The sequence below is a fragment of the Ceratosolen solmsi genome, unplaced genomic scaffold (genome assembly GCF_000503995.2).
Source record: "Ceratosolen solmsi marchali unplaced genomic scaffold, CerSol_1.0 scaffold63, whole genome shotgun sequence".
NCBI lineage: Eukaryota > Metazoa > Arthropoda > Insecta > Hymenoptera > Agaonidae > Ceratosolen > Ceratosolen solmsi.
The window spans coordinates 1,042,689-1,055,281 of NW_011948437.1; the positions used below are offsets into that span (position 1 = coordinate 1,042,689).

Here is a 12,593-nt window from a genome sequence, read left to right on the forward strand (position 1 = left end):
TTGCAATATGCTGAAATACAAGTGTATACAATACGTAGGCACAATCACTTACATTTTATGTAGCTAACTCAATTATTAGTAAAATCGGGCATTGCAGTACTTTTATAAATATTTTATAAATTAATATAGTCTCGTTCTTTTTGCTAATTTTGCTTTATTATAGCATCTTTCATCGATTGTTATTCATAATTATGCTTTCACTTTGATACCCCAACCGTATGTTGTTATAAATCATTAATCCTTATATTATGTTCCTAGTCTCTATTAGTCTGCCTTTTTTCTTCTTCTTATTAGATATTTTTTATTGAATTTAAAATGATCAATTATCTACTTCTTTTGTTCTCTTTATCAAATTATCAAATTAATAAATTAACTATCTTTTCTTTCATATTATTATCTATATTTTCTTGTTTCTTGCATTTACTGCTTTCTTATGTATTTGTATTTGTATTTTTTTTTTTATTAATCTTAATCTTTATTTAATATCTTTATGCTATTTTTTTTGGTTCAATTTCCTTTCTATTTTCTAAATCCAATAAAAATTTTTTTATGAATATTTCATCATACATATTTCATTTTTTTTTATATTATTCGTAAATTTTCATTGTTTTATGAAATTCTGATTTACATATTAACCGGATATTTAGTATTATTTTCTGTTTTTCAAAATATTTTTCAAGATACTCTATATTTTTATTATAACATTACACTATTTAGACATTTGTAGCCAGTCATCTATACCTACATCTCACTTTGGTTTTCTTTCTCGCACTTTCAATTATTTCGTATACAATATTGTACTATACTATATAATTGCATATATATGCCATTTCTTCTACAAAATTTGTTATTTTAATTGAACAAACATTGAGTCGATATACTTACTTTCACATTTAACTGCCATTATTTACAGCGCTGGCACATTTCGTTTTATTATCTCTTTTACTTTTTTGCCCTTTTCTTTTATTTTTCTCTCATTCATGATATTCGAATCGCTTCCCATATATCTTCATGTACCCTACTTTTTTTTTCTCACTTTTTAAAACTATATTTTGCCCTTTGCATTTAGATCGGCATATTTTTTCATTACTATACTGTTAATTAACCAATTTTTTCTTTTTATTACAATTATTTTTCCTCGCGAATAATTATATTATCATTTTATAATCATGAAATTGGCAGGTTATCTTTATTATATTTATATTTATGATATGTATTTTTAATTAAATACGCATGCGAGCGTGTCATTTATGTAAAACAAAGATTTTTATTAAAATAAAGTTAAAATTTATGTGCGTGTGTGTGTGCGCGCGCGCGCGATATTAGCATATTGCTAGTCAATGAAAGCAATTAAACTATGTAATGGAAAATGAAGCAATATATTTTGCAATCATAATTGTATTCTGATGGACGTATGTGAAATATATTAATATACTTGCACTTTTTAATAATTTTTCTTTTGATATATTAGCTTTTATTAAAGCCTAATAATGCTATTAACATTTTATTTGGCGTTAGTAATAATAACACGAAGTTTGAATTATATTTAATAACTAATCATATTAAGTATAGCGTTTAATTTAATATAAAATTCTTACGTACAAAAATTTTTTTGAAAGTCTTATTCTGTCAATTAAAAAGTTCATGAAAGCTGATTTACTGAAAACAAGTAAGAGTTACTAATATATCTGATTAAAATAATATAGGTATTTAATTAATAAAGGTATCAGACAAACTTGTCACAGACTTAATTAATGACTTGACATTGTTACTTTCGTGGTACTGTTTTTATCTTAACTGCTCATTAAAATATGTCCTGTAGGAGGAAATGTAATCAAATTCACTAAGAGTGCAAGAAATAAATAGAGATAGAGGGAGAGAAAGAGACGTGGCTGATATACGTGATTTACTCGATTAATTTGTTAAAGAGTGTATGAGGAAAATACAATTATTAAACTTTTTATCTTCATTATCGTTATAGTAAATGATCTCGTTAGTTTATTATAAAATTCACATATTTAAACATTATTGTTCATATCCACCTAATTAAAATCATATCGTTATCATCATGAAAGATCTTCGTAGAATTTATTTGTAAATAGACACTTTAATATAGAACTTAACATGTTTTATGTTTCCCTAATTTAAATTCTCTGACTGATAGGACAATAAAAATGACTAAGCCTAAAAGGAAATTTTTATTTAATACTAACATTCAATATTAATAAACTCTGTTTCCTTTTTTTTTTTGTTTTTTTTTTTGTTATAACCTAGTTATACTAATTTTATGTTGATATTGTATATATTTTCAATTACGATGCTTTTGAAATTATAAATCGTAGGCCTAGTAAGATAGTTTTTCTCGAATATTTAATTACATAGATAAATTAATTTATCAAATAGAGGATGTGCAAATAATTATTTAATACTGATTGATATAGTAAACTTAAATTTTTAGTTAAATTTGAAAAATAATTTATTAAATAGTTTGAACACATTTTTTATATAATTTTATGAATATGTTTATCACCGTGTACATAATATTTTAACAATGTCAATATCGATAAAATAATAGACAATCAAAAATGATATTGCAAGATAAATACAAAATATACTTCAACGTTTTATTTGAGCCATATTAACGAATCAAACTACTTTATTTAGAAAATACAAAAGATAACGGCTTAATAATTAATATTGTTAAGTTGGTGCGAATTAAATATTATCAAACATTATCGAAATAAAGCAATCATTAAAGTACCTCAAGCAATGTAATTTTACTAGTAAAACTGGATGCCATTATTAAATAATTTATTTTTATTTTTTATCTTTTTATTGTTATTGACTTAAGCCATATTTGTTTATATTTTATATTTGTATATATAACTTTATATTTACATAAAAAGAAGTAATAAATATGGAATATTAATAAATTTATTCGTTATTTGTTTTTAAGCAGATGTAATACATATATGATGTGTGCATGTAAAAAATTTGTAAAACTTTGCATTTGTTTAAAAACAAGTAATTAATAAATATATTTCTGGTTTAATTTCGAATAAGTATAGTTTTACAAAAGTCTTTTCGAAGCATAAAGATATTCTTATGTGTAATTGTACATTAATGATGATTAAAAAAAACTACAGGTTATCATTGAACAAACATACTTGTGGGAATGCTTTTGTCATAAATGGTTTTAAAAAATATGTTTTAATATAATATTGTTCGTAATATTTTTGCGAATGAGTAGAGAATATTTTCTACTATAAACATGATTTAACTATATAAACTATAGAACTGTATAACTATATAATATAAATTAATTTAACTTTGCATCTAAATCTTAAACTAAATTTAAAATTTGATAAAAATTAATATAAATACGTCAATTTATTTGATAGTAATATAGTTATTTAACATTAGTAATTTGTATTAATTATGAATATCAAATGTGACGTGAAATTTTAATTTAAAATTAGAAATTCTATTTCACATAATACTTTTAAATTCATTATATCTAATAATATTCTAATAGCCGAAATTGATTTTTAATGTTATGGTAAATTTGTGTAGTATTTAGACGTTAAGAATATAGTCCTAAGGTATTTTTCTGCATATTGAATTATAAATTAAAACTACATTTAAGCAAAGTCATTATACAATGTAAACCGAAGAACTATAATGTACATCTCGTTGCGGTGAAGCATACGGTAGTTGAACCCGTATCGTTTATCTTTACAAACCTCGTCGTGTCACAAATTGTTTCCTTTCCAATCCAAAGCAATTGTCACCTCTTCTACAGATGATAAGTAATCTTGATTTTTTTGCTCTATTTTATTCTTGGAAACATGGTTATTATAAAATGTAGAGTCTCGGTTAAATTTATACGTTCGTGTGCTCGTAGGTATGATAATTTATTATTATTATTATTATTATTATTATTATTATTATTATTATTATTATTTCTTTTAAATCAGTTTTAATAAATAGATATATTTAATTTCATTGGTACGATGACTTAAATGAGAATTTAAATCTGTATTAAATTGAATATAAAATAATTTTTGAGCTTTTTATTATTTAATTATTTTATGAAATTGAAGTACAAATATTGCCTTTAAGAAATATTATCTGTGAAAAAAAATTCCAGAATCATCTATTCGTTAATTTCTTACACTCGCTCTTATAAAGACAAGTTTTATTTATAATATACGATATAATCGTATATCGTGCTATATTATAAATATAATGATGCAAACTAGTTACGATAAATAAAAGCAACATTTATTAGAATGAATAATTGTTATAGCTGATTAAAATTAAAGCATGCAGATATCGATAATTACGTATCATATAATCATTGAAATAAAAGTGCACGAACGTGATAACATTGCAAATATTTGAAATAATTGCATTTACTAACTAGTATTTGAAAAAACTGAAACATTAAAATGAAATTTATTAATTATTAAAATGCAATATATAAAGCTAAGATTCGTCGTTTAATATGACAGACAAAATATTAATTGCAATCGTTCATAGTAATAAATAAATGTTATAAAAAAATTAATAAAAAAAAACAAAAAAAAAAACAATACGGAGTTTCTGGCAGATAATGGCAACTATTTCTTTTTTTTTATATAATTTTATAATACTTTATGCATTGATATTTAAAATTCTTAATCTATTCCTAATCGATCGTGACATTCTGTTACAATAGCGGGCTGTTTCTTTAAAAGAATTTAAAAAAATAAAAAATAAAAACAAAACAATCATAATTAACATTCTATAAATTGAACATAATTTTCAGCGACTGTTGAGCTACATGTCATTCCACGCAATATATACATAATAGCTAATTATAACGTAATATAATACTATAAATCTATATTTTTATTTAAATCTAGAAGAAAAAAAAAATTCCGCAAATGTTTCTAAATTCTTTCTTATCCTTAACTTTATTTGCAAATTTTAATTGAAATAAGCCTTTTATTTACCACGCATTAACTACACAAATTTATTGGAGTTAATTTTATTTGCAACCTCAAAAGTAATTTAACGTTTTATGATAATTCGTCTACTCGAAGTTGGGAAGTACAAATAAGAATTTGTCGTCGACGATGTAATTTCCTAATAACATGGAATATTATTGCAGGCGTGGAACGAAGGTGCCGGCGAGGAGGATACAAAGCGCCGTAAAATGGACATTAAACTCGAATCTGAGGATGCAAACTTTGCTTTTCCGGAAGTAGTCCAGGGCTCGCAAAGCGAAGGCAAAATTTCAACGAGAAATGGAATTGTGGGAACTACTCGGACAAATAACAATATAAATGGATCGGTTGGACGAGTGGTTGGCGTGACAAGACCGCGGCCGCATCTTGGTGTATTAGCCAAGAGGCCACCGGTACATCAAGGCCCGATTACTTTAACCTCCCAGCTTTGTAAGTACCACTTATAATGTTTAATATCAAAGTCTTTAAAAAGACCTTAAGCCTATTAAGTTTTATTAAGTGTGCTTCATTTATATTAATTGCCATCAACACCAATCATTCCCAATTAATTCTGTGAATTCCGAAACAAGCGTTCGAGACGCGGATCCTCCTTTAAAGCGCAAATGACCTTACGGCAATATTATGCCTCGCATTCCTCATCGAGCCCTAAATAATACGAATTTTTTATTTCTTTGATTATTTATATTTTGACGAAGCCTCGATTTCCTATTGTAGCTAGTGTATCGAGAAACGGTAAAACACAGTTGCAGATCATCTGCCAGCCAGAGCAGCAGCATCGTGCGCGTTATCAAACCGAAGGCTCGCGAGGAGCCGTTAAAGATCGCACGGGAAATGGATTTCCAATTGTCCGTCTAATGGGCTATGACAAGCCAGCAACTCTCCAGGTTAGTACGCCAGTGTAACATCGTAAAATTGCCATCTTCATAAGAATGCTAATTATCAATGGTAAATGGTAAATTTGTCGGAGAAATCGGTAGCCGGACTACTTAAAGCATCAAAAAGTCTTTTATTGTATTTATTTATTTTTTTTTTTCATCCCCGATGTTCGAAGCCTCGATATTACAATGAAGCGTTTCTATTAATTGACTCAGGTGTTTATCGGAACGGACCTTGGCCGTGTCGCCCCGCACATGTTCTATCAAGCTTGTCGCGTCAGTGGTAAGAATTCGACGCCGTGCGTCGAACGCAAAGTCGATGGAACGATCGTCATCGAGGTCGATATGGAGCCAGCTAAGGATATGCTGGTAACGTGCGACTGCGTCGGGATACTTAAAGAGCGCAATGTCGATGTGGAGCATCGTTTCCCACAGGAGGCAGGCATATTGCAGGGACGCAGTAAAAAGAAGTCGACGCGATGTAGGATGGTTTTTCGTACCACCGTTACATACGACGACGGCACTCACGAGACGCTCCAGGTCTGCTCGCAGCCTATTGTTTGCAGTAAGTTTAACTAATACTTTTGTCGTTTTTTAATCTACAATTGCTTTCGGCCTCCTCAGCCGAAACTCTTTGATACAAAAATTTCTAACGATATTTTTATAATTATTCTCTTGACTAGTTGGCCGTGACGAATGAACAGCGAAATCGATTATTGGGCCAGAAGCTAAAAATTTGGATAGTTTGTAAAGTCGAGTATTCTTGAGAGTGACTTTTAAAACCTTTATAATTCTTTGCAATGCCAAAAGATTATTTATGTACATTTTATGCCGTTAAAAAAATTATTTACAACTATTGAGAAAAATTTTGGTTCTATTCATTGCTTAATGATAATGTGAATTCCATGTTAAATTTGAAAATCGTAATTGACATTTGAATTCCAAGGCTTAATCGATAAATACCGTATTTGCGTCGTAATTTAACCTTTTTTGCAAGATGTACAAAATTATGTTTAATTAGCTAATCAGAATTTAGAATTTCAGCATTATTTTATCAAAACAATAGCGTGGGATCTTTAAAAGGCTCGAGTTTATTATTTAGCTATTCGATTAATATCTTAAGACGTCTTTCAATGATTGACATTTTTTTTTTAATGCATATTTGATATATTTAACCAAGTTTGGCAAACTAATAAAATTCTCCTTGTTCAATACATTCATTAAAATATCTAGCTAACTATTTTCTTTTTTATTTTTATTTTTTTTTTATATATATAGTAACTAGAATTTATGAATGTCTTGTTAGCGTGTATTTTATTTTAGATGCAATGCATAAGAACAATAACAAAAAAAAAACAAAAAAAAAACAAAAAAAAAACAAAAAAACAATAATAATAAAAAAACTAAAGAAATATTAAAAGCAAATATGTTTATAGCTCAGCCGCCAGGTATACCAGAAATCTGCAAGAAATCTCTAACGTCGTGTCCATGCACCGGTGGACTCGAGCTATTTATCCTGGGCAAAAATTTCCTAAAGGATACCCGTGTAGTCTTCCAGCTCGATAGCGATAATATCAGTTCGTCGCTCGAGCCTCATTGGGAATGCACCGTCTTACCCGACAAAGAGTTCCTGCAGCAGACGCATCTCGTCTGCGTAGTGCCGGCATACAGCCGACAGGATCTCGCACCCTCGGAAACCATAAGTATCAAGTTATATGCCGTATCCTCGGGTAAGACAAGCGAGCCACATGCATTCCTTTATACTGCCACCTCGGCCCCACCTACACCCTCGATCGGTAAATTGGAGAACACACCCGGGGGCCTAATTGCATCGAATGCAGACACTGTTCTGACCTCAAAACTGCCTTCCACGCCTCTCGTCGTTTCCGGAAACGTCACAACAAACGGTAAGCTTTTTAATTTTAGTATGAATTTTTTTGCTTCAGGCAAAATTTTAGGGAAAATATTTGTAAGGGCTGCCGTGTTAAAGAAAAAACAAATTACAATGCTCGAGTTATAGTTATTCGCGTTCAAGTTCTATTTGCAGGGCAAAGAATTCAATATTATTATTAATATTATAATTATTATAGACAAATAAGCCGTTACTTTTCTCGATCCAGGTCTACTTCCATCGACGGCCTCCGCTGCAGCTAACTTCCTCGGATCTATCCAATCACCGAGTACGGCCTCGGTGGCATCCGTTAATCCAGAGGTTTTAAAGAACGATCCGAGCCCACCGCCAGTCACGGCTGCATCCACCGTAACTCCGGTTATGTTATGGAGCTCTCAATCAACCAATAACCAGGGTAATGCAGCGGACGTAATGATGCCACCACCGCCAAACATGGTAGCCAATCCTCTTATGACACGGAGATCATCCTCGAGTCTGCAGTTAATCCTACCGGATAACCTAAAAACCGAGGTACTCGACGAGAACAGCGAAAGCAGCCTGATGGGAGATAATAGTATGACGGGCATAACGAGCTCAACGCACAACGCCACAGCCGGTTCTCTCGATCAGCTGATGAACGATAATTCAAGAGATTCGTCACAGAACAATCTTATTAGAAATACTGTATCCAGCAATGGCTCACCAGTACAGGAAGCATTGATGGGCGTTGTTGATCTCATACGCAACCAGCATCCATTAAGCATTGTGTCACAACAGTCAACTTTTAGGGGACTGCACGAACAGACGCAGGTAAAATTGTTATTCGCTTGAAAATTTAATGAAGCTAATTCATATCTTAATGCGATAAATTGAAAAATAATATTTTTGAAATTGCAAATTTTCTGAACGTTGTCGCAGGTAAAAGTTTTAAGTCCTCATCACATCAACAAAGATGCCAGTCCAATCATGGCTAACGAGGCAAATATCTCAGGCAGCATGCAAAGTCCGGGTGTTGTGGATCTACGCATGAAGCACCATCAATCTGAATTTAATGGCATCGGTAATGGTAATTTGGGTAGTTTTGCTGCGACTCCTGCTGATCAGCCACTGCCTGCTCAAAGTGGCCATAGCATCGAAAAATATCTTAATCAAATTGAGTCAACGGCACCGAAGAAGACCGATGTCCAGGTACATTTTAAAACATTCAATCTTAAATATTCAACCTACACCCACCCTACATTCTTTAAAATACCTTAAATTTAAACAAATATAACACATTCAAATATTGACAGAATCTTTGCAAAGATTCGTATTTTAAAAATAGCTTCTATATTTAAATAGAAATTACAATGTTAACAGTACATTTATTCCCCGCATTGAATGGCTCTGGTTTTTTTTTTACCGTGTGTGTCTTATCGTATTTCAATTTTAAATAGTAGTTGAAAATTGTTAACGAGAGAGAGAGAGAGAGAGAGAGAGAGAGAGAGAGAGAGTGAGAGTGAGAATGAGAGTGAGAGTGAGAGTGAGAGTGAGAGTGAGAGTGAGAGTGAGAGTGAGAGTGAGAGTGAGAGTGAGAGTGAGAGTGAGAGTGAGAGTGAGAGTGAGAGTGAGAGTGAGAGTGAGAGTGAGAGTGAGAGTGAGAGTGAGAGTGAGAGTGAGAGTGAGAGTGAGAGTGAGAGTGAGAGTGAGAGTGAGAGTGAGAGTGAGAGTGAGAGTGAGAGTGAGAGTGAGAGTGAGAGTGAGAGTGAGAGTGAGAGTGAGAGTGAGAGTGAGAGTGAGAGTGAGAGTGAGAGTGAGAGTGAGAGTGAGAGTGAGAGTGAGAGTGAGAGTGAGAGTGAGAGTGAGAGTGAGAGTGAGAGTGAGAGTGAGAGTGAGAGTGAGAGTGAGAGTGAGAGTGAGAGTGAGAGTGAGAGTGAGAGTGAGAGTGAGAGTGAGAGTGAGAGTGAGAGTGAGAGTGAGAGTGAGAGTGAGAGTGAGAGTGAGAGTGAGAGTGAGAGTGAGAGTGAGAGTGAGAGTGAGAGTGAGAGTGAGAGTGAGAGTGAGAGTGATAGCCCTTTTATAGTAAATAGATAGTAAAAAATTGGCCATCATCCATTGATGATTAAAAATTTTTTATTAATCACAGGAAGCGAATTTTGTACGAGCTTCGATAATAGCGAGTAGTCAGCAACAATCGTCAAACCTTCTATCCGCCAGGACGACGACAGTGCCTCTCGACGAATTAGTTAATTCGGCCGTCGATTCCCATCAAATGGTTTCACCTCTCAGACCTACGAACTCCAGTCCAAGCGCAATAATTAATCATGTAACGTCAGTTGTCGATCACGATTCACTTAATAGCCCCCAGCAATCAACTAGGACCAGTCCACCTATTCCCGTGAAGACGATGCTTTTGGAAGCTCTTATGCCAACTACGAATGTTTCATCATTAAGGTATGTACAAGTGCCTAGGACTTTAAAAGCACAAAAAATATACTTATCTGATTTTCTTTATTTCATTCTTTCATTTTTTTCTTCTGTTTTTTTCTAATTTTTTTTTTTTTTTTATTTATTTATATATTTTTTTTTAATAGTGTCGACGGTGGTGCCACCGTAACGAGTGTGCCAGTTCAGGTGCAAGAAGGTACCGCGGACGATAGCCTGCTTAAAACAATAAACGCTGCGTTAATGCCGAGCATCCAGGAGTCGCCGATTGTGAGTGCAGCTGCGGCTGCCGCAGTCGTTAATGTGAATCCGAGCGTCAGCGTAAGCTCGCATAATCCATTGCAAGTAACGAGCGAAGTCATGCCAAATGTTGCTACTGCTATTCAAGCACTAGCCCAACAAGATCCAGTTGCCATGCAGCAGCAGGTGCAACAAGTTGAACAAGTCGTCGCCCAGGCCCAACAACAAGTCGAACAGGTGCGCTCGAGTCACATACACGATTGGCCCTGCTTTATTTATTCAACTATCGGTTTGATTTGTCAAGTAGCTTTTAGTTTTATTTAATGTTCCATTGGGTATGGGCAACTATCATCCGTTCGCACTAAAGTAGCCTCGAGAGTACGAGACATTTTATTAACGCCGAAGTGTGTTATTAGCGTTATAAGTAGAGTTAAAAGTTCTATTTATATATACGATAAATGTCGAGTGAAACGAGGTATGTTAATAATATAATCGATAGTAGCAATTATATTTAATATAATATAATATAATCTGTAGCAATTATATTTGAAGACTAATCTCATCGTACGCGTATACATAATATTATTATGTCGGCCCGTAATTTATATAATTAATAATAACGAGGCGTTTGAAACCTTGTTTGAAAGATATGTTTGAAAAATTAATTCTCACAACTCTCAAAATCCAATCTAAATCGCTTGTAACAGGGGTAATTTTCGTTTCCAGGTTGTAGCTCAGGCCCAGCAACAGGCGGTCCAAGCCGTGCAGCAGGCCCAGCAGCAGGTCGTTCAACAAGTGGTTCAGCACGCCCAAGTAGTTCAGCAAGCCGTTCAAAAGGTCCAGGCGGCTCAGGAAGCGCCAGCGGCTCCCAAGCGACACAGGAGGTCGTTCAACAAGCCGTCCAGCAGGCAACGCACGAAGTCGTCCAGCAGGTACAGGCGGTACAGCAGGCTGTACAGCAGGCACAAGCTGCCCAAGCCATGCAGCAGGCGGTTCAACAAGACATTGGCTCGATGTTGAATCAGCCCGCGGGTTTTGTCGCTGAGGCGAGCTCCGCTCTAGCGAGTGGAGCCGCACAAGAGCCCAGTCAGCAAAGGCTTACCACCGCGGCCGAGCAGGCCATCAATAACGTTATCACAAACGCCACCCAAGACATTATCAATAACAGGCCAATTACCACAACGACAGCTCATGCCATCATAGCTACTAAAAATATTTTAAATAGTGTCGCAACCCAGGTAAATTTACATGCCTAATTAGTACTTTGTTGTGACTTTCATTTCTTTTTCCTACTGTTGAACTACTGTTGATTTTTTATCATTCTTATCAAAGTTTACCTTTAAGTCCATTGTTGACAGTTTGATTTTTTATGCTCTTTAATGGAACGATGCACCGACGTATTTTGTCGATGACGAAAAAACAATGAAATGGTAATTTAGATAGCATTGTTACCCTCTACCTTATAAAATATTCCATTTTCCTACATCGACGAAGCAATACATTGGCTCTTATTTGTTATATTTCAAAAAAAAAAAAAAAAAAAAAAAAAATAAATAAATAAATAAAGAAATAAAATGAAATAAAAAAATTAATTAATTATCGATCAATTTTCAAGTTGTCGGTTGTTAAAATAATTTTTTTTTTTTTTTTTTTTTTTTTTTTGAAACTGGTGAAACGAGTGTTTAAATTATTAGGTCAGTCGGCAATAATCCAAATACTTTATTTTTAGAGCGCTCAATTAATGAACAGTGCCATGGAAGGCATCCTGCCAAAATCTCCGGTTGCGCAGCAAACAATCGTCGAGCAAGTGACGAGCAAGTCGCCGTCGACCGGACCAATGACCATGCAAACATCGAGCAATAGAGCATCGGTCGTCAGTCAGCAAACGCCAATGCAGCAGAACAATGAGCCCCAACAACAGGTACAACAAGCGAATGGCGGTGTCGTGAGAAAATCAGAAGCGCCTACCAACGGTATGATGACGCAAGATCTAATGACAGACCACGAGCTACTCAGCTACATCGACGCTAGTTGCTTCGATCCGCAAAACGGATTTCTTATGTAATGCCTTTGATCGTCGGCCCAGCTATTCCTAAGGATTTATCCTGTAAATGGAATTACCCTATGGATTGTCGTTAAATATTTCATTAA

The 12,593-nt window shown here is 33.4% G+C and overlaps 1 protein-coding gene across 1 annotated transcript in view; it reads left to right on the plus strand.

Annotated features, from left to right (window-relative positions):
* Window positions 1-12,593, plus strand: part of NFAT (nuclear factor of activated T cells 3) — a 33,600-nt gene that overhangs the window by 20,974 nt on the left and 33 nt on the right. The window contains 11 exon segments of the mRNA XM_011503315.1: window positions 5,156-5,441; window positions 5,727-5,896; window positions 6,104-6,452; window positions 7,324-7,794; window positions 8,008-8,588; window positions 8,697-8,966; window positions 9,904-10,211; window positions 10,352-10,679; window positions 11,169-11,310; window positions 11,313-11,680; window positions 12,172-12,593. The exon segment at window positions 12,172-12,593 is cut by the window's right edge and continues 33 nt beyond it. Coding sequence (XP_011501617.1) covers window positions 5,156-5,441; window positions 5,727-5,896; window positions 6,104-6,452; window positions 7,324-7,794; window positions 8,008-8,588; window positions 8,697-8,966; window positions 9,904-10,211; window positions 10,352-10,679; window positions 11,169-11,310; window positions 11,313-11,680; window positions 12,172-12,507 — 3,609 coding nt within the window. The 3' untranslated portion in view covers window positions 12,508-12,593.